Source organism: Panicum virgatum, chromosome 7K (assembly GCF_016808335.1).
Source record: "Panicum virgatum strain AP13 chromosome 7K, P.virgatum_v5, whole genome shotgun sequence".
In the NCBI taxonomy this organism is placed as follows: Eukaryota; Viridiplantae; Streptophyta; class Magnoliopsida; order Poales; family Poaceae; genus Panicum; species Panicum virgatum.
This window is the reverse complement of record NC_053142.1, coordinates 22,477,256-22,498,916: the sequence shown is the minus strand read 5'-3', so window position 1 is coordinate 22,498,916 and position 21,661 is coordinate 22,477,256. Positions and strand designations below refer to the sequence as shown.

Sequence of the window (21,661 nt, the reverse complement as noted above, 5' to 3'; positions counted from 1 at the left end):
ACGACGATGTCCATACAGGAGAAGCTAGCAGCAGAAGGCACGGGACCAGGTGATTCAGTCACAATAGAGCATAACCGTTAGATTGGATGCGAATAGGTGACCAGCTGCAGTGTCAGCTTTTACTTTCATTTTCATTTGTTAAAAAAAAAGGATACAGACGTACAAGCAAGCTTAAGCAATGTTAAAAGAAGACAGCCAAAATTTTGATTCAATGTCCTCTGAAAAGGAAACCATATATGAACCATCGGACTTGTAGCTAGTCAACAATTGCCCAAATCATATACACTCTACACCGGACTCCCAAAACTACAGACGGGGCGACCTTGGGGTGTGTTCACGGTATCATCCCGAAGGGCTCACCAACAAAATGGTGACACGACTCTTGACCCAAAACAGCGTCAACACAAGCGTTCACAGATATATTAACCCCCCCCCCCCCCCCCCCCCCAATACCCACTCAAGAAACGAACTCCAATAAACTCTCGCTACGATTGCCATCCACTTCTCTCCATAGAATAGTGTGCCTCAAAACTGGCCTATCAAAAGCATGTAGGCCATGGCAGCAAAAAAAAAAAAAAAAAAACCTCACCTGCTATCACCAGATCACAGGTTACTGGCCCCGTGCCAGTCCCAGGCATCGGCAAAACTGAAGACATGACCCGACCATGCTACAAGTAATCACTGTGCATTTGTCTTCTCCAACTTCTCTTTTGCGATTTCAGTTTTTCGTTCCTCGGCATGCTGAGCTACACCACTAGCAAGGGCCTGGTAGTGGAAATCCAAAGTCTGCATAAGGTTCTGGAACCTACCTGGATCTGATGCTTGCAAAGCTGTATCAAGGGATCACAACCTAGTCAGGCAACTTGGGAAACAGGAATGTTTCCATAAGAATGAACTCGTACATAAAATTCCCCTTACCCTGGATAGTTTCTACAAAGAATATAAATGGGTCCACCTCATCTATTGGTGTCTGTAGCTCTTCATCATCGCTAAATTCATCATCAGAATCATCTTCTGAATCTTCTCGGTGGAAACCTCTCACCTGAATTATGGAAAGCATAAACAGTATGCACAGGAGGCAACTAAATAATAAGGAATATTCAAAAAAAATAATTTTCACATATTCTCTATAAAGCCTTTCAGGTTCTTACTACCAAAAATTCTGCTTAGAGAATGATATTCTACTCAGATTCATACCAATCTACTTGTCAACTGCAACTGTCCTCAATATATTAGTCAAATATGTTAACAAAATGCATACTGCAGTTCATTCAAAAAGGAGATTTCCATCAATGAAAATGAAGTATGATTCTAATTTTTTTTTTATTGGCTCTTATTACACGTTATTTTTGGACAATGTTAACCTCAAGGAAAAAGGAGACAATGATACCAAAATATACTAAAAATACAATCCATATGTCAAGATCATGGTACAAACCTCCGCAAAACTCTCAGGGTTGAAATTATTAGCTCCATCACCATCTTCATCATCAAGACCCATCTCCTTATCAGACTCAACTTCCTCTTCTTCTTCATCAGCGTCAAAGCCATCCAAATCTTCAGCAGCAGCTTCATTTTGCCTCTTAGATTCTGCTTATTAATGCAAAAGATCAAGATTCAACAGAAGGATTTAAAGTGCACACACTTCACCACTAAGATATCACAGCAAAAGGTAAAATAAAGGTGAAAAATACACTGGCGAAAAAAACATGATGTGATTAGCAAGGGGATCAAAACTCTACTGGAGGTTGATTAATTCAGCCTGCTGTTTAAAGTGTTAGAAGCACATATTACTTTTTGAAGTGTTCAAAATCATTACAATAAACAAGAGTAAAGTGCACCTGCAACTTGATCCTTGTAAGCCACAAGCAGCTCTAGCGTTGATTTGAAAATCCTTTCTAGAGCTTCTCCTGGAACGTGACTAGCTGGAAGGCCAATAAGTGAAGTCAATCCTAAGCAGCAGACTTTCTTAGCATACTCTCTGCAAAAACAAAAAAACAAAAGAAACATTTTTGAGTCACTATTGAATATAAATACAGAAGGCATAACCTTGCGAAGATAACATGAGATAGAAAAACTTACCTCTTGAAGTTAGCTCGCTGGCCGCTCCTTTTGACTTGTTGTAACATTACAAACCAAAGATTGAAAATTTCTGTTGCAACTCCAAGTGTATGTAACTTTTGAAGTGCTAGTGAAGGATTGTAGTACAGCGTGTTAGCTATCTGCAATTGGCATGGACAAGATTAGGTGTATGTAATTGTTAAACAGTGTGAGCTGCATGATAGACTGTTACATTACAAGATACAAGAATTCAAATTATCATAGGATTAGGGAAACTAGCAATATTGATTCAAAGATAAAGGGATCAGCAGGAACACAGCTATCACAGGATATGAGTTCTCTCATGCAAAACGGAAGACAAGATCTGTCCGCTGATGATACTGGAATTCATAAACATATATTGCTTATTGCTTACTGCAACCTAAGATATTGCACTGTAATCATAACTATCTCAGATTTATAAATACAAATGAAGACCCTTGTCAATTGGAAAGTCATATGTCCTGGTACATAGTGAATATAGCATTGACACAGAACAGAATACAGTACATAGTGTTAGAAGAGTATTGATAACTTCAAACACAAGCTATGGCAGAAAACTTAACCAAAAATATCACCGAGATAAGATGCCAGTTGAACACCACCTAAATCTGAAGAGCTTGTTGTATCATATGTATGAAAAATACATTTGAGCTTAAACTTCCTAAAACAACTGATAATTTTCCCCTTCTTTTCCTATTTGTTTGCAGATAATGTTGGGTTTCATCTCTAGCCAACTCCAGCTTGCCTGGAAGTAAAAGGCTCTGTTGGTGTTGCTGCTGCAAGAAATATGTGATGGGCACAAAAAAAGATATAGGGGCTGTTGCTCTCGTACCACTTGCTTTATTCTGCAGTTATCAATAATGCTAGTTCCACTGTCCTATTATATTTGGATTCCTATGTCTTGGTACATAGTATCTATGTACCTTATAGCAGGAGTGCAGGACAAGGCTCTGGAGGGCAGGTAGACAGAGCTCCTTGAATCTGAAGCAAAGTGTGAATTTGGAGGTGTTGGTTTCAAAGGGTAGAAAAGGTCTCTTTATGCCTTCAGGGGGCCGTGGTTCTATCTAAAGAGGGGAATGCAAGGACGATGGAACACTAGCTCACCACGGGACAAACAAGAAAGTGAACGCATCCTCAGAAAATACATTTATAACAACCCAAGAAGCAAGCACTGATGAGATATAGGCAGAGTTCAGAATGGACCTAACCAAGAAAATAGTAAGCTATTTGATGACCTTTTTTGTTTGATATATGGGCCAAAATGGAGGCAACAAGGAAATTCGAGTGCTGATTTGGCAACATGGAAAACAGAAGTGCTACCATAACGACTTTCTATAATAATCTACCTATGTACACAGTAATTCAGCAACTGATACTTAAAATCTTAAAAAAAATGAAAAAAAAGCGATAAGAAGTGCCAGCAGCTTTACAACAATCAGGCATTATGACTGACTAGGATTAGCATGATTAGAACAAATGGGGAAGGGCAAGTTGTGTTTCTTACCGCTTGTAAAAGGAGACTTTTCAGATATGGCTTCTCCGTTCGACGCAACCGATCAATTGTAAGCCTGAGATACGGCTCAACCCAATGATCTACTTGGCCTTTGCAGTTTTGGAAAAACACTTCAATGAGCTTCGGTGCAGGTACAATATCAGAATCTTCCATGTTTTGATCTGCCATAATCTAAAAAGTATAGATATTCAACCATAAGAACCAAAGGCACTTGAAATTTAATGAATGTGTGTATTTAATTAGTGAATATAAAGCAAACTCACAGATGATAGTGCTTTCCATAAGCTATGTTGGTAGTCAGGATCTTTGCATGTAAGAAAATGTTCGGTGCCCCGGGAAACATAGTTGTCTAATGGGACAAGAATATCTGCTCATAAACAAAGAACATATGAATTTGAGCAGTGAAAAGACGCCAAAAATAGAGCAAGAGGTTGAACTCTCAAGTTCTCATTTCAAAATCCAGTAAGATGTTAGTTACATGGCAATACTATATCCAGGTTTCCTGAAAACATATTCTCATTCAAATTGAATTGTAGAGGGGGCTTTTGCAATCTATTGTCCAGTACAAGCCCTTCTGTTACAAACAAATATGCTACCTTAACAGATGTAGACAGGCGAGAGCAACTCCGGATAGGAACGGTGTAGGCATCTTGATTGATAGGAGCCTTAAGGATGGAGTCGTAGAGGTTAGAAGGCAAGGCGACCGGATTATCCTAATCCGGTTGGTAGTTGGAGATTCGGTTTTGAATGTGATCAGTGCCTATGCCCCTCAGGTAGGCCTTAGTGAGAGCACCAAGATGCAGTTCTGGGAAGATCTAGATTGCATGGTTAGTACCGTGCCTACCAGCGAGAAACTCTTCATAGGATGAGATCTCAACGGCCATGTGGGTGCGACTAATGTAGGGTTCGAGCGAGTGCACGGGAGTTTTGGGTATGGTAGCAGGAGTCAAGAGGGGGAGGATGTGTTGAACTTCGCGTTAGCCTACGACTTGTTGATAGCGAATACCGTGTTTAAAAAGAGGGAATCTCATCTTGTGACGTTTCGTAGTGGACAACACTCGAGCCAGATCGACTTTATCCTTGCTAGGAGGGAGGATAGACGTGATTGCTTAGATTGTAAGGTGATACCTGGGGAGTGTGTTGTCCCTCAACACAATCTTGTGGTGGCGGACTTTCGTCTTCGGGTACGTGTCCACCGGGACAAACGTGCCAAGATTGCGAGAACAAAGTGGTGGAAGCTTAGAGGAGAAGCGGCACAAGCGCTTAAGGAAAGGATGCTAGGTGAGGGGCCTTGGGAAGAAGAAGGAGACGCAGATGATATGTGGCTAAAGATGGCAACATGTGTTCGGAAGGTGGCCTCAGAGGTGTTTGGCGTGAGTAGGGGAGGCAAATAGGAGGGGAAAGATACCTGGTGGTGGAACGACGAGGTGCAAAGGGCTATTAAGGAGAAGGAGTGTTTCAAGCGCCTCCACCTTGACAAGAGTGCAGCCAACATCGAGTGCTATAAATTAGCGAAGGGAGTTGCAAAGCGAGCTGTGAGTGTAGTAAAGGGTAAGACGTATGATGACCTGTATCAGCGGCTAGACACGAAATTAGGGGAGAAAGACATTTATAAGATGGCTAGGATTCGCGAGCGGAAGACAAAGGGACATCAACCAAATCAAATGCATTAAGGATGGGACAGATCGGCTGCTAGTGAAGGATGAGGAGATCATGGATAGATGGAGAGAGTACTTCGACAAGTTGTTTAATGGGGAGAGTGAGGGTCCTACCCTTGAGTTAGATGACTCTTTTAACGATACCAACAGACGTTTTGTGAGGAGAATTCAGGAGGTAGAGATCGGGAGGCTTTGAAGAGGATGAAGGGAGGTAAAGCGATGGGCCCTGATGGTATCCCCATTGAGGTGTGAAGATGCCTAGGAGATAGAGCAATAGTATGGTTAACTAAGCTTTTTAATCTCATTTGTCAAACAAGATGCCGGAAGAATGAAGGAGAAGTATATTAGTACCTATCTTCAAAAACAAGGGCGATGTTCAAAGTTGTACTAACTACCGTGGGATTAAGTTGATGAGCCATACGATGAAGTTTTGGGAGAGGGTTATCAAGCATCGCCTAAGAAGAGTGACAAGTGTGACCCAAAACCAATTTGGGTTCATGCCTGTAAAGTCATCCATGGAGGCGATTTTCTTAATACGACAATTGATGGAGAGATATAGGGAGCAGAAGGACTTGCACATGGTCTTCATTGACCTTGAGAAGGCATATGACAAAGTACCGAGAAATATCATGTGGTGGGTCTTGGAGAAGCACAAAGTCCCAACTAAGTACATTACCCTCATTAAGGATATGTACAAGGATGCGACGATGTTTGTCCGCACATGTGATGGTAACACCACTGACTTTTATATTAACATAAGCCTACATCAGGGGTCAACATTGAGCCCTTATTTATTTGCTTTAGTGATGGATGAGGTCACAAGGGATATGCAAGGTGAGATCCCTTGGTGTATGCTCTTTGCTGATGATGTGGTGCTAGTTGACGAGAGTAGGGCAGGGGTTAATAGGAAGTTAGAGCTGAGGAGACGCATGTTAGAGTCGAAAGGGTTCAGACTTAGTAGGACCAAGACCGAGTACATGATGTGCGATTTCAGCGCGACTAGGCATGAGGGGGGAGACGTTAGTCTAGATGGGCAGGTGGTGGTCCAGAAGGATACTTTTCGGTATTTAGGATCGGTGCTACAAAAGGATGGCGACATTGATGAAGATATTAGGCATAGAATTTCAGCGGACTGGTTGAAATGGCGGCAAGCTTCTGGCATCCTTTGTGACAAGAGGGTGCCACAAAAGCTAAAAGGCAAATGCTATAGAACAGCAATTCGTCCGGCGATGTTATACGGTGCTGAATGTTGGCCTACAAAAAGACATGTCCAGCAACTGAGTGTAGCAGAGATGCGGATGTTGCGGTGGTTTTGCGGGCGCACAAGGAGGGATAGAGTTCAGAACGAAATTATTCGGGATAGGGTCAGGGTGGCACCAATTGAGGAGAAACTTATCCAGCATCGACTGAGATGGTTTGGACATGTCCAACAAAGGCCTCCTGAGGCGCCGGTGCGTAATGGGGCTCTTGAGCGGGTCGATAATGTAAAGAGGTGTAGAAGTAGACCTAAACTGACGTGGGATGAGTCGGTTAAGAGAGACCTTAAGGATTGGAATATCTCTAAAGAGATAGCTTTGGATAGGAGCGCTTGGAGACTAGCTATCAATGTGCCTGAACCTTAAACTTATTTCTTTCAGGTTTCATCTCTAGCCTACCCCAACTTGCTTGAGAAAAAAAGTTATGTTGTTGTTGTTGAACAGATGTAGACAGGCATCCCATTAAATAAACATTACATACTTCAGTGACAAATGATGTTATATATCAAACAAAAGTATCATTGTGCAAATAAACTGGGCATAAGGAATTAGGGATTGTAAATTACTACAATGGCCTTGTCTGTCATAATTACAGTTCAATCATTTACTATTTGCTAGCAACGTTTGTCTAATCTCATTGTTTAAGATAGTTTCAGTTGCTCAATAATATCTCGACAATATTTCCATTCAATATCCAAAGCCATCTCTGCTAGCCTGAATATGCCAAGTCAAAATGTGGAAACCAACAAATTTTCAGGAAAATACTCAATTTACTCTTACAGCTAATATGCAGGACATTGGGTATGCAATACTGCTGTTGTTACTGAGCCAAAAAAAACACTAAACAAATTGATGAACATTTCAATTTTTCAAGTGACGGTTCTCAAGGGCCAACGCCATTTGCCTATTTGCACTGTTCGCAAAATATAAGGGTGCAAATAGTCAAATGATAATGGGCAAAGATCCAGCACAACACAATTGAATTTGCAAATATGAACAAAAATGGCAAAATGGTTGATAGAAGTCAACAATAAGGTTCAGATATTAATTTAGCCAATGAACAATTTTTCAATTACAATTATATGTACAGACAAGTAGACAAAGACTGAAAGACAACAGTAAAATAGGAGGCCATACAACAGAACAAGAAATATGCATGATCAAAAGCAAATTTTCAAAATGTGCCCAATTTAACAGCTTGCCATTCAAAAGTAGACTTACTCTCGAAGAAATCTATGGCCCAATCATTAAGGGCCTCCATTATCAATGGCCACAAGCTCCACATGTCCAATGAAATTGATGGTGAGTAAAACGTCATATAGGAGACTATTTCCAGAACCTCTTCATAGACATCTGTTATATAAACTCGAGTGTATGAGGGGAACATGGAGGATGAAGGTCCAAATTGATTCAATAAAAACTGATATTAACACAAATACTTTATCTCCTAATAACTTAAGATAATTGGTTCTGCCATACATCCCAATGTTAGGGGGCAGAAACTAATTAGACTTCCTACAAGCATCCAGCATCTTCAAAGATCTATCACTCTAGTTTAAACAAAAAGCACGAGCTCAAAATAACAATGCCTAAATCTAAATGTATTTGCAAAAAGTAAAAATTGAACAATATATGTGGTCTCAAGTGTAAATATCTCCATATCTGTGATCCTTAAGGTACCTTGACCATCTGAAGTCAACATCTTGCGCAATATAGGCAACAGGGTGTGTTCTATTTGGATATAAAGATGAGGAAGACTGCTAATGGACTCAAGGATGGTGCTTATGGCACGTAAGCAACCAACAGCAGCTAAAGCGCTAGTATCCTCGGCTTCCTCATCAGCTTCTGAACTAGCCATGCATCTCCAGAATGCAGCGGCCTATCAAAATAGTAAGCACGAAGTTATATGGAATACACATAACCATATATTACATAGAGAGAATTAGAAAAGGAAAATAAAGTTTATGCTGCGTACCAGACTCTGGCATAAGCCAAGTGCATATGGTGCCATCTCTTCACCAAATCTGTCGACAATTGTCTCAAGGGTGAAGACAAGGTCCTCATTCTCAACTTCACTCATAAGCTTAAAAAACTCTGCAACAGAAACAAGCAAACTATTAAACCCACCATCAGAAACAAGTTTGAGAAAAGTGGTTTCAGTGAATACCATCGAGAAGTTGAGGAAGTATCGGCCGGATCTCATCCAGATCTGCAGAACAAAACTATTTTTGGTTAATGAACTAAAGCACTAAATCAAGAATTGACTATGGAACTATAAATTCAAATAAATCTTGCCTGTGCATGCTTCAACAAAAGAACGGAGGGCAAACACTGAATCAACTCGGACAGGAAGTTCAGCATCACGCATACCAGCTATAACACAATGCATAGCTTTGCGAAAGTTGTTCTTGTCTGAGAACTTGATGTGTGCATACTGTCCAGCAACCCATGCTGCCTAATACTCATATAATATATCAGTTTGAGACCATTTGGAAGTATACCAAATGGAAAACAAGTATTAAAGAATCAAAATAGAATAAAAATATAGAAAAAGGTAATAAGAAAACACATATGCAAGCACACAGGACTAAAACTAAAAGAGAAAATTCCATGTATGCCATTGAAAATTATAGCCATCCCTTATGTGCCATTGAAAGTTTAACCATCCTTTTAATGCCACTGTTTTAATTTCCTCCCCTATATGCCATTCCATTACTTTTCATCACAGTTTGAGCTACTTGGCAGAGTGCCCTCTATAGTCTATGCTCGTTACGCTTTCACCATTGATAGAACTGTGGTGTCACTTCTTCCTTGCTTTTCAGGCATCAAGCACCATCGCATCGTTTCATGTTATTACTGAGAGCTTGTTTGACGAAATCCTAAGCTCCTGCATCTTCCTCTTCTTGTTGAGAGATGCTGGCAAGGTTGCTTGTGGAAATGTCCACTAGCTTGAGCTGCCTTACCAGCTCAAGTGCCCTGTATGTCGAGGCACTGCAGCTTGCCGAGAGCATGCATTGGGAGCTGCCCGCCGAGGGGATTCGTCTATAGTTACAGAGGATGCCGTGGCGACATGGATTCGAGCAGATGTAGCGTCGGCAGTGACATGCACGCGCCAGCGCAAACGCTCCCATAGTCCACGGTTCACTCATCATGCATGGCTGGTGGCATGGATCATGACCACCTTCATCTCGGGGCTTCACAGCGCCATCCTGTGCCCACGCGGTCGCCATCTCTTGCACCTGTGCATGCATTTGGCTGCCGTACGTGCTGCCCGTCATTCGCAGGCTGCTCCCCCGGGTGCGCAGATCAGTGCCCCCAACGCGAATCACTCGCCCACCAGCTGCTCCCTGGTGGAACCTAGAGGGGCAGCGTGGTGAGGTCAGGATCCGGCAATGCGAAATCTAGCTATAGAAATTGAAGAAGAAAGATTGGAAGAGGAAGTAGAAAGCGATGCCCATATACATCCGTCAGGGAAAGGGAACCACGGGGATTTAGAGGACCTCTGCGCAGACTCTGAGCATGATGGTGTGGATGCAACTGGCATGCTCGGCTGGGCCGCTGTGGATGTGGTTTCGACGCTGTGGTGGTGCTGACGGAGCTGAAGGTACGACGGAGACGTTAACGGGGATATTTAACAGAATGGCATATAGGGTATGAAAAATCAATAGTCGATGGCCCTGAAGGGATTGCTAAATTTTCGATGGCACGTAAGGGATGACGATAAATTTTGATAGCATATAGGGAATTTTCTCAAACTACAAAGCAGGAATGGACTGATAAAGTATAATAGGATGTACTTGAATAAAACGGATGCATAATGTCAAAGTAACTTTAGTTTTTTTACAAGAAAAAGTTATAGTGCACAACAATGCAGCTTCTTATCCCAAACTTGAGCAAAAGTTGGCATATTCCAATCATCATATCTTTCATTCTAAGAACATTAATGAAATTGGTCTAGGGTGCTAGAAAAAACAGCAATTTCTAACTGCGACAGTGTTGGCAATCCCTCACACTCACACACTCACACACACTTTGCAGGTGGAAGATGAGCAAGATAAGAGGAAGAAAAAGAACCCAGGAAGAGCACACAAGAAGTGGAGCTGCTTGACCTGCCGAGCTGCAGCTGCTCTCCATAAATTCACAGCCAGTCAAAAAGGTGAATCAAGATACAAGGTATGGCTATAGTGTAATGCAGCCTCTACCGCTACTTGCTACTGCTACTACTACTGCTACTGCTACCTTGCTGCCACTTGCAGCTGCTGCTATATGCACCAGTCATTGCCGCCCAAATTCAAGTGGCAAGCCATGGCTGGTCAAAAGAGCTAGAGCTACTACTACTAATAGCATGAAATGGTTAAGCCAGAGCATGGTAATTATCTAACAGACAGGCTAATCCTAAGCTCCTAACTAAGAGGTAGGACATTTATCCAGAAAATCGTGTAAATGCAACTACCAGTATTTAACATCGTATGATTGGCCAAGCTACAAATAACCTTCTCCATTGAAATCCAGAAATACAATACCATACAGCAAAAATGCCAATCACTATACACAAGCTTACCAGCTCTAGTAAAGTATGGTTAAATGCATACAAAGACGAATGAATCATGCACATAATGCATATTAATACTGGATTCAATATGGCACACTTCAAAAACAAGACCAAGTCTATGACAAAGGCAAGTACAAAAACAGAGAGCAGAAGAAAACTATTCAAATATGTTGTACTTGTTCAGTAGCAATCATACACCCAAGGACAAACGCTCATCCAAGATAAGCATCACTTGGTATGCATAAGCAAGCCTTTCTCAAAATTGATAATATATGTTTAAAACCATTTAGATTTGTCAAAAAGAAATGTAACAACAAACTTGTGACGTCAGATGCTTTTGGATATACAACAAAGTAAGTTAGCTTGCAAGAAAAATGGTGGAACTACTAGTTAGGTTGAGGGCACTACCTTTGCTCGCAAGTGTCCAACATGACTACTAAACTCTGGAAATACATGCTGAACCAACATCCGCTCCAGCTCACCCTTATATGGATCAGTTTGCTTCAACCTATCATATAACGTCCCAATGGCAAGAAGGGCACCATCTTTTTGGCGATATGGCTTCAATTCAATAGATGCCTCGTCATACCTGCAAATGTTATCTTGAATTAGATAAGATGGCCTATGGACACAGTATTCATGACAATAATGACTAAGCCATACCTCATAAATATTCCCACAATAAAATGTATAAACTTTTGCAGGTTGCCCTTTCCCCGTTTTCTTACAAGTTCATTCACAAAGTCCATGGCAGCTGTTCGAGGACTATACAAATCTTCAATAATATCTGTAGAAAAAATAAACGAAGCAGCATTGTAGGTTAATATAATAAAAAAAAGCCTGAACGTGGAGCTGACATGCAGAAAAAGACTGCTTAGGAGATAATAGAAGTCACCATAGCCTTTCCGGACATATTCATGAGGATCTTCATCCCACAACATTTGATCATTGTCATTGAAGCACAATAGTGGAAATATTATCTCAAACATAATGATGTCCATTTGCGGCTGCATCAGTTGATACATGCTGTTCTTTGTAACACTGCAATAAACAACATATCCCATTATTTATAGACAGATGCCATAAATTTCAAAAACTACGAAACTAATTATCACATGAAGGACACAGGAAGTACAGAACCCACCCACCCACACCCACACCCACAATAATTGTGGCATGAAAAATGCAATGTACAAAGTGATAGAGATCAAGCTCAAATTAGTTATTATTATAAAAAAAACTCAAATTAGTTTCCCTAAGATGAATATATTATCAGTTAGATATAACATTTCCCCTGAGTTCAGTATAATGATGTTGCAACAATGGAAAAGGTTGTTCCAAACAGGTATGCCCTAAGGCTTCACCCGACATGCTTCCCAGGGCGGATGACTGGATCCCACGCAAAGAGAAAGAGAGATAAAGAATGAGAGAATAAGGCTGTAGAAATGAGCTTTCCTCCTTGCTCCGGACCCTCAAAGGTATATATATTGGAGCGAGGGAGGACCAAATTCCACTCTTGCCCTTGGTGGAGAGCAAATATTTGCACATAAGCTGTTTGTGCAACAAATCCATATACAGCGCACTAGGGAAATAGCAGTCAAGAAAAATATTCAACAGTATTAATGGTGGGTCAGAATTTGTGACATCAGAAAGCTAATCAAGTAAGTGGCTTGCTAAATTGCCTAACAAATACAGACCTGAACACAGCAGATACCTGTGAGATCTAATTACAGAATACAGAAGAAAAAAAAGAAACCAAAACGACAGTGGCAATGAGAACAATACAAAACCAGCAAAATTACTTTCAAGAACAACATGCTGCTGTGGGCCTTTTCATCACACGAACCTGTTGGTGAGATATTGAAGAATAAGATTGATAACTCTATCGGGTAGATAGCCGCCTGTACGGATAGCATTGAGCAACTGTAAGTGGCATCCCAAAATTTTTCCAGCATAGTTCTTTTGAAACATTTGAGCAAAAGCTTTGCTCTCGGGTTTCTGAATCTTCAAATCAGCAAACCTGTTGATAAAGAACAAACACTAAGTAAAATTACAGATTATCTAACCTAACAACATTTCTATTGAATACAGACCGAGTATATAGACGGTTTAAGATATGGGCAATCCATTTCTTGACTTTCCACCACCCCCAAGATTTTCTAGCATCAGGGTCTGATGGTTGTCCTTCCACTGGAACTGGCCTCTCCAACAAATTCAAGAACAAAACCATCCACGCATTGAAGACATTTGGATCAAAGAGTTGTTTAGGAATTTCTAGCTGCATAAAATGCATGACAGGATCAGCAACAAGTAATTAAGGAAAAAAATAGAAAGTACAGCTAAGCTATAAGGCCAAGAACATACATAAATTGAAGACCAGAATATTTTGCATATCAGCTTGATCAAGTCAGCTACTTCAATTGGAGGATTTGGAATCTGTACAAGTTTGCTGAAGATATTCAACAAACGAGGGAAAGATTCTTCAACAACTTGATACAAAGGTATTCTTTCTTCCTCTGACTTGAACCTTTAAACCATGAAAGGGAAAATAAGATGGTGTAGTAATGCAGACAAACAAAAGACAAGCTACCATCACACTGCTTGGATATCGTTCACCATACATCCAGATTTCATTTGAGAACAAAGTAATGCTTATGTCATTCGTTTTGCATAAATCATGAATGAGGAGTCACAATATTGCTTCAAGTACAAATCAGCGTGCTTCACACAAGACAAAGAAAGATAAATTCACATAGACAAAAGCAAAAGCAGTATATTTATACTTACTCATATTTCCGGGCAAGAATCCTTAGTACATACAAAGCTCCAAAAATTTGGTCCTGTGATTCTAGGTTATGTGTAACCCAATGTAGAAGGTTAGGCCACTGCTCAGGGTAATCCACAACAATCAAGGTCTTGATACTTTCTCCAAGCTGTGCTCTATAGATATAGCCACGAAACATATCTCAATTATCCATAAAGAACTCTTTAAAAAGGTCAAGGATGCAGAATTGCAAAAAATCATGATAAAATAAACATATAACACTGTGACTTAATAATACTGTTAAGATCAAAATGATATGAGCATATACAGAATAGATCTTGAAACAACAAAAGCAACCGTATCATATTACAAATTAAAGGAACACTTCATATGATGCTCACAGAGGCTATGTACAAACTGAAGCCATAATAAATGTTGTAAAATTAGAAGACCCCTCTAGCAATAACTGGAATTATAAGTTGTGTCTTGCCTAGTTGCCTTCCATAGTTCCATGTGTTCCGACTTCTGAGGAGGCACACTCAATATTCTTTAACCAGATTGTTTTCAAATCTGCTAGTTCTAAAAATGTTACGATCGGTTCTCCTGAACAGATGATGAATATTACAAATTTACAAATTAACAGGCACAAAAAAAAAGAATTTTGTTCACAAACTTTGGTCCTGTTGGATTGTCCATACACAGAAGTTTTTTACACTACTTTGCCGCAAGGTTACCGGAGGATCCTAATGAGAAGTTCATGAAGAAAAAGGCCATGCTGATTGTTAGTAAGTTGTATACCTTAGCAGTGGAGGCAGTTGCGTGACAAAGCCCAGTATATTCTCACGGACCATGGATTTGTCAGTCTCTGGTATTTTTTGCTTTTCTTCTAGAGAACGAGAAAAGGGTGTAAGTTAACACAAGACACATAAGAAATCGTGTGCAACTACTGACCTTCACATACCAGGATCAACAGGGGACCAGTTTTTCGCAACAAAGTTCTTGAAATGGATACTTGCAACCTGTCTCACGGCCATGTCACAGTTTCCATCTACAATGATTTGCAATAATCTCACCAAATGTTGTGGAGTGTATTGAAGCTGCAAGAATTGTAAAATGTTAATACAAGATTCTTAAAAAGATCAGTAAAGCATGGCACCAGCATTATTTTCCAAAAAAATAGGACAGATATAGAGAGGCTAGTATCAATTAGATAGCAGTCCAACCTAAGTTTCATAAAGAATCCACATGGAAATTTGAAGGGTCGAAGGGTCATTGCCTTATCAATTTCACCATGCAATTCAATCCTCCCTCCATAACTACTATTTAATACTACAGAAATTACGCTGCTGATTTTAGCATAAGAAATTATAGTGTCCAACACTAGAATAACAACAACAACATAGCTTTTTTTCCCAAGCAAGTTGGGGTAGGCTAGAGATGAAACCCGAAAGAAATAAGTTCAAGGTTCAGGCACATTGATAGCTAGTCTTCAAGCGCTCCTATCCAAAGCTATCTCTTTAGAGATATTCCAATCCTTAAGGTCTCTCTTAACCGACTCATCACACGTCAGTTTAGGTCTACCTCTACCCCTCTTTACATTATCGACCCGCTTAAGAACCCCATTACGCACCGGCGCCTCAGGAGGCCTTCGTTGGACATGTCCAAACCATCTCAGCCGATGCTGAGTAAGTTTCTCCTCAATTGGTGCCACCCCGATCCTATCCCGAATAACTTCGTTCCGGACTCTCTATCCCTCCTTGTGTGCCCGCAAAACCACCGCAACATCCGCATCTCTGCTACACTCAGTTGCTAGACATGTCGCCTTTTTGTAGGCCAACATTCAGCACCGTATAATATCGCCGGACGAATTGCTGTCCTATAGAATTTTCCTTTTAGCTTTTGTGGCACCCTCTTGTCACAAAGTATGCCAGAAGTTTGCCGCCATTTCAACCAGCCAGCTAAAATTCTATGCCTAACATCTTCATCAATGTCGTCATCCTTTTGTAGCACCGATCCTAAATACCGAAAAGTATCCTTCTGAACCACAACTTGCCCATCTAGACTAACGTCTCCCCCCTCATACCTAGTCGCGCTGAAATCGCACATCATGTACTCGGTCTTGGTCCTACTAAGTCTGAACCCTTTCGACTCTAACGTGCGTCTCCACAGCTCTAACTTCCTATTAACTCCTGCCCTACTCTTGTCAACTAGCACCACATCATCAGCAAAGAGCATACACCAAGGGATCTCACCTTGTATATTCCTTGTGACCTCATGTTTGCCTCCCCTACTCACGCCAAACACCTCTGAGGCCACCTTCCAAACATATGTTGCCATCTTTAGCCACATGTCATCTGCATCTTCTCCTTCTTCCCAAGGCCCTTCACCTAGCATCATTTCCTTAAACGCTTGTGCCGCTTCCCCTCTAAGCTTCCACCACTTTGTTCTCGCAATTTTGGCACGTTTGTCCCGATGGACACGTACCCGAAGACGAAAGTCCGCCACCACAAGCTTGTGTTGAGGGACAACACACTCCCCAGGTATCACCTTACAATCTAAGCAATCACGTCTAACCTTCCTCCTAGCAAGGATAAAGTCGATCTGGCTCGAGTGTTGTCCACTACGAAACGTCACAAGATGGGATTCCCTCTTCTTAAACACGGTATTCGCTATCAACGAGTCGTAGGCTAACGCGAAGTTCAACACATCCTCCCCCTCTTGACTCCTGCTACCATACCCAAAACCCCCGTGCACTCGCTCGAACTCTACATTAGTCGCACCCACATGGCCGTTGAGATCTCCTCCTATGAAGAGTTTCTCGCTGGTAGGCACGGTACTAACCATGCTATCTAGATCTTCCGAGAACTACATCTTGGTGCTCTCACTAAGGCCTACCTGAGGGGCATAGGCACTAATCACATTCAAAACCGAATCTCCAACTACCAACCGGATTAGGATAATCCGGTCGCCTTGCCTTCTAACCTCTACGACTCCATCCTTAAGGCTCCTATCAATCAAGATGCCTACACCATTCCTACCCGGAGTTGCTCCCGTGTACCAAAGCTTGAAGCCAGTATCCTCAACCTCCTTCGCCTTCTGGCCCTTCCATTTAGTCTCCTGAACGCATAGAATATTTGCACGCCTCCTAATTGCTGCATCAACTAGCTCTCGCAACTTACCCGTTAGGGACCCTATGTTACAGCTACCTATACGAATCCTAGTTGGCTCGGCTAGCTTCCTTACCCTTCGCACCCGTCGAGAGAAGTGCGAAGACCCTTGCTCATTTTTCACTACACCCGGGCGTAGATGTAGCGCGCCATTCAGGTGACGACCCAACCCTTGCTCACTTATCATCGTACCCAGGTCACGATATGATGCGCCCTTGTGTCCAACACTAGAACAGGACTACAGAAACACATATGAACTTCAGAAGTCATACTGACTCTGTATAGGCATTTTATAACAAAAAAACAAGACCAAACTTAAAGTTCCAATACAAAGTTAAGAAGATAACAGGGTAGAGGCCTCTATTTTATAAAAGCAAGGTATAGCAAGTCACAACTATCAGAAAAAAACAGTCAAGACATTGACTTGTTCTTACATGATTGTTCATTTGAATGCTGTAATGTTTAAATGCACACTCTTTTGAATAATGCAGTGCAACAGATCTAACAAATCCAACTATATTGCATAGTTCACTGATGCACTCAATTTTACTCAGAAACTGTCTTTAAGAAAAGGTCACCTCTGTTTGCATGTAATCTAAAAGGGAAGGATGACATCACACATTTGGTCTATTCATTTAAGAGAAACAAAGTAGATACATTCATCAGCTCCCAACCAGTAAATCCTAGGGCATTTAAACAGAAAGGTGCAAACCAGAAGCTCTCACCACAGCAATGTTCAATAAACAGTTATTACTAATTTAATATAATTATATACCACTTGTACAAACGAAATTGGTGCATTATTCCATTGAGACACCAGTCTATTCTATTGAACAGGCAGCTAGGCCACCAACTTTTGAGGTGCTCATGATCTGGCAGGGCAATAATGCTGAATTGCTGACAGAAAAAAAAAATACTGCAGGAGCGCACATGCAGTTTGCAGCAATTCCATCAAGCATAGACATACCAGAATCCAAGAGATCCAGTTTGGAAGCCGACACAATAACCCTTAACCGATTTGAAGCGATCCAATCCGATATGGATCACACCATGGCATGGCAACGCAATCCAGCGGGAAAAAAAAGGTTGTCATAGCTACGATCATTCAATTAAGCTGGGGTCCAACAGCTAAATCCAGACGAGTCGCGCTCCCAATCCAATCCAGCGGTCAATCCTAGCCCCCCGGATAACGCCCCAACACGAGCGCGACAGACTGGTGGACGTCAAATCAAACAGTAGCATCGGGCAAGCCATGGGGGGAAGTGGCGCGCGATCCGGGGCGGGGCGAGCGGCTCACCTGCTCGAGGCTGGCCTCGGCGGCCTTGCGCTCCTCGGGCGCGTGGCTGAGCGCCGCGCGCAGCACGACCACCAGGCTCGGCAGATCCATCTTGGCGGCTGCTGCGGTGGCGGGCGGCTGGCTGGCTGGCGGGACGACCGCAAACGCCGCCGCCGGGGGGCACGGGGCGGGGAGCCTCGAGCTAGCTAGGGGCTCCTCGGGCGTGGCGTCCGCCGCTGCGAAGGCGGCGCGGGGGTGGAGTAGGGGGGTGGGAGTGGGGGGAGTCCTCGTGCGTGCCTGCCCTCCAGGGATGGCCTCTGCCTCGCGGAGACTTCGGGAGGCGAGACGCGTGCGTGCGTGGGCCGTGGGCGCGCGAGGCAGCCCACGCAGGCAGGGGAAAAGGTGGGGGCGAGATCAACCGGGGCTTGGTATCTTAACGCTAGGGTTTGTTTAGTCCAGGGCTTTTGCGCCGTAACCGCGCAGCGCAGGCAAGCTTCCCTACGTTCTAAGACTGGTCAGTAGACACTTTATCTATACTTCTATCTCTATCTATCTATACTATAATTCTATACTATAAGGAATGAAAATAATTGAAAGTTCTTCCCACCAAAAAATTTACCCCCACCCTCTCACAGAAGACCTGCTAATCATAAAGTTTTTTATTGAATCAGACTCGACGAAAACTAGCTTGCGGCGAAAACAAGGTTTCCGCGATGTTTCTGCCTTCGGCGGCATTTTTTTCTCACCGCACGGCGTACCCCTACCCGCCCACGCGACCTCCTCCGGTATCCTTGAGTTTTGATCTATTTTGGAGTTTACAGCTGCTCTTTCCTAGGCACTTGCGATTAATCGTGCAAGAGAGTCCTCAACGTGGTTTAAAACTGAAACAGACCAGGCACGTCGATATGAAATCTACATATTATGTATGCTTGGTGTTTTGCTGAATCTTGGGTGCCCAGAGACTCTTGACGATGTGCATCCTTTCTTGTTTAATCTTTTTGCAGACTCGGTAATCACTATACTGCAAAACAATACTTGCCTATGTGTTTTTTACTCACTATATATACTGTTCCCGTACTTTTACCTTGCAGGTTTAACAATTGTGGAGCAAAAATAGTTAGTGGTTTGTTACGTAAATGTGCAACAGGTTTAAATACTGCAGATATGTGGGGAGCTAATTTTTCGTAATTCCATTTTTTGTTGTGTCATTAATCATGTTATGATTGCTTGAGCTAGCAATACAGATGGATGCATGTTACTTATGTATATGAGTAAATTTGCCAATTGCCATAACTGCCATGCACTGAATTTCTTAGCCTTGAATCATAGAGCAAGCTTTTTCATGTACTAATTTTATATCCATGACTCATGATCACAGGACATTGCATTATCCATCTTCCTAGGCTGTTTCGCTTTCTGCAGAAGCACATAGCACAATTCATAACGGTACTGAGAGAACGTGAGACTAAGAAAGGTTATGCATCCATAGGCTGAGGTTCTCTTTGACAAATTACTGATGCGCAGGTATGTCTTAACCTTTTGATGCCAAATTTGCCAATTGCCATGACTGCCATGCACTGAATTTCTTAGCAATGTGGATTTCTTAGCACTGAATTGCCATGACTGCCATAAAAATCAGCATTTGCAAAATGGTTCCGTTTAGCCTGACTTTTTTCACAAAGAGCAATGAGTGGACAGGTTAGCAATTATGGACTATTTGTTTGTTTTATTGCTTAATGCAATAGTTCTGTGCAATGCCGCGCCTACCAATGCTAATGATTTATTTTCCATTATCAGGGAAAATCTGAGGTGTGGTTCGAACAGCTTGTCCATGCACTACTGAGGATGTGGTTTGTGTTTCCTGTAAATCAGATTTGATTTGGTTTGATTTCTTTGAGAAGTGCTTGAGCTCTAGGTTGTATCTGAGCTTTCTTGCTGTTCTCTCCTCTAGGTTTCAGGCTTTTAGTGAGCATATGAAGCTTTGGCTTTGGTCACCTCTTGTGCCTGTATTTGCAACAGCAACAGCTTGTGCCTGTACTACCGATCTGTTTTTAGAGCATAGTTCCTTCCTGTGTGTTTTCCATCTGCAAGTTCAGTGATATTATATTCTTCTGTTTTGTAGGTACTTTGTGATAGGCTTGGAATAGAAACAACTACAGAAATCACTGTAATTGAAGTCTTACAACCAAACGTGTATACGCAACCAAGTGAACAGGTGTAATTCCTCTATATTGTTATGTACATTCTCTCTAAGCAAATCAATTGTGGTATTGTCATTGTCATATATTTGTAAAAAACTACAATTCTTCTACATGCTTTGATCCTGTACACCTTCTTAAGGCACAAACGAATTGCCCCCTGCTTTGTTTGTTCAATTAAAAGGTTGCAGTCTTCTGAACATATTCTTGGAGCTTTTAACTAACGACATTTATCATGCCCAGCTTGACTGGTGCCGGCGTGCCGCCATCCTTGAAAATGCAGCTCCTGCTGCATCGAAGGGTAGTGATCATCCTTCACCTTCAGATGTTTTCTGGCTGATCCATTTAAAAGGTGCTCATATATATTCCATTCAAAGTTTTTGGCGTATCCAAATAATGGTTGTGTCAAGTTGGGTGTGGCGCAATGGTAGGCATTGTGAATTATCTGCTTGGCAATGATAATGCTTCTACTTTCTTGGCCCTGCAGCAACCCTCCAATACTGATAACAGGTGTGTTTCAAGTTGCTTATGACATGTTTGATCAATTGGCGGGCTACATTCATGAAGCCTAAATCTGTTGCCTGGGTGCATGGTGCCTTCCGGACAGGTACCTGAACTGATCCCTAAATTCGAATGACCTCCATGCTAGCCATAACTAAGAAGTGCATTATTATGTCATAATCATTATCATTAAGGAAAGCATCTGCTTTGAATTCTAGAACTCCACAGGGTGATACAAAGGAACAAGCATTACTCCCGGTATGATTGTTTGAAGCATTGAGTTTTGTATTTGCATTATTCAATTCAGAGCCCATGCGCGAGGGGAGGTAGGGGTGTGGGACAGGCGCCTAACGAAGGGACGGAACGACCTGACGAAGACGAAGCGCGCGGGGAAGAGGAAGAGACAAGGCGCAGGCACTGGGTGGACACATACCATCGGCGGCGGCTCGTGTTAATTTGTGTGGACCTAGGCTCTCCGCATAGTCTAACGCGAGACTGCTCTGTGCTTAGTGGCATTCCAATTATGATCATACCAACTTACAGCACGCACGTGCCGCGCGGGCATTGTAACTAGTCACATAAATAAATACGCATATATACGTTATTAGGCAATTATGTCCGTGTATTGCTACGGACAAAAATTGATATAAGTATCGGATACGTATTGGTGTCA

The 21,661-nt window shown here is 42.0% G+C and overlaps 1 protein-coding gene and 1 long non-coding RNA gene across 11 annotated transcripts; one reads left to right on the top strand and one right to left on the bottom strand.

Annotated features, from left to right (window-relative positions):
- Nucleotides 1-201: 201 nt before the first annotated feature.
- Nucleotides 202-18,518, bottom strand: LOC120640549 (importin beta-like SAD2). 3 transcript variants are annotated; one of them, XM_039916419.1, is made up of 22 exons: nucleotides 18,311-18,517; nucleotides 14,808-14,943; nucleotides 14,645-14,732; nucleotides 13,870-14,022; nucleotides 13,447-13,609; nucleotides 13,176-13,360; nucleotides 12,929-13,102; nucleotides 11,978-12,123; nucleotides 11,746-11,869; nucleotides 11,491-11,671; nucleotides 8,826-8,985; nucleotides 8,698-8,739; nucleotides 8,506-8,624; nucleotides 8,211-8,409; nucleotides 7,752-7,883; nucleotides 3,880-3,983; nucleotides 3,608-3,787; nucleotides 2,083-2,222; nucleotides 1,842-1,981; nucleotides 1,439-1,590; nucleotides 919-1,042; nucleotides 202-830 (listed from the first exon to the last, which is right to left on the bottom strand). In XM_039916419.1, exons 1-22 carry the CDS (start codon nucleotides 18,398-18,400, stop codon nucleotides 679-681), a joined length of 3,084 nt encoding a protein of 1,027 aa, XP_039772353.1. In that variant the 5' UTR covers nucleotides 18,401-18,517; the 3' UTR covers nucleotides 202-678. The 3 variants fall into 3 exon arrangements, with proteins under 3 accessions (XP_039772353.1, XP_039772356.1, XP_039772354.1); XM_039916420.1 differs by having other exon boundaries at nucleotides 570-830; nucleotides 14,645-14,729; nucleotides 18,311-18,518; XM_039916422.1 differs by lacking the exon at nucleotides 18,311-18,517 and having other exon boundaries at nucleotides 14,798-14,919.
- Nucleotides 18,519-19,049: 531 nt separating this feature from the next.
- LOC120640548 lies at nucleotides 19,050-21,661 on the top strand. Of its 8 annotated transcripts, none has more exons than XR_005661865.1 (6): nucleotides 19,052-19,987; nucleotides 20,087-20,139; nucleotides 20,241-20,504; nucleotides 20,731-20,839; nucleotides 20,975-21,094; nucleotides 21,296-21,661. It is a non-coding gene; the product is annotated as an uncharacterized LOC120640548 (long non-coding RNA). The 8 variants fall into 8 exon arrangements; XR_005661861.1 differs by having other exon boundaries at nucleotides 19,055-20,139; nucleotides 20,241-20,323; nucleotides 20,412-20,504; XR_005661863.1 differs by having other exon boundaries at nucleotides 19,050-19,813; nucleotides 19,897-20,504.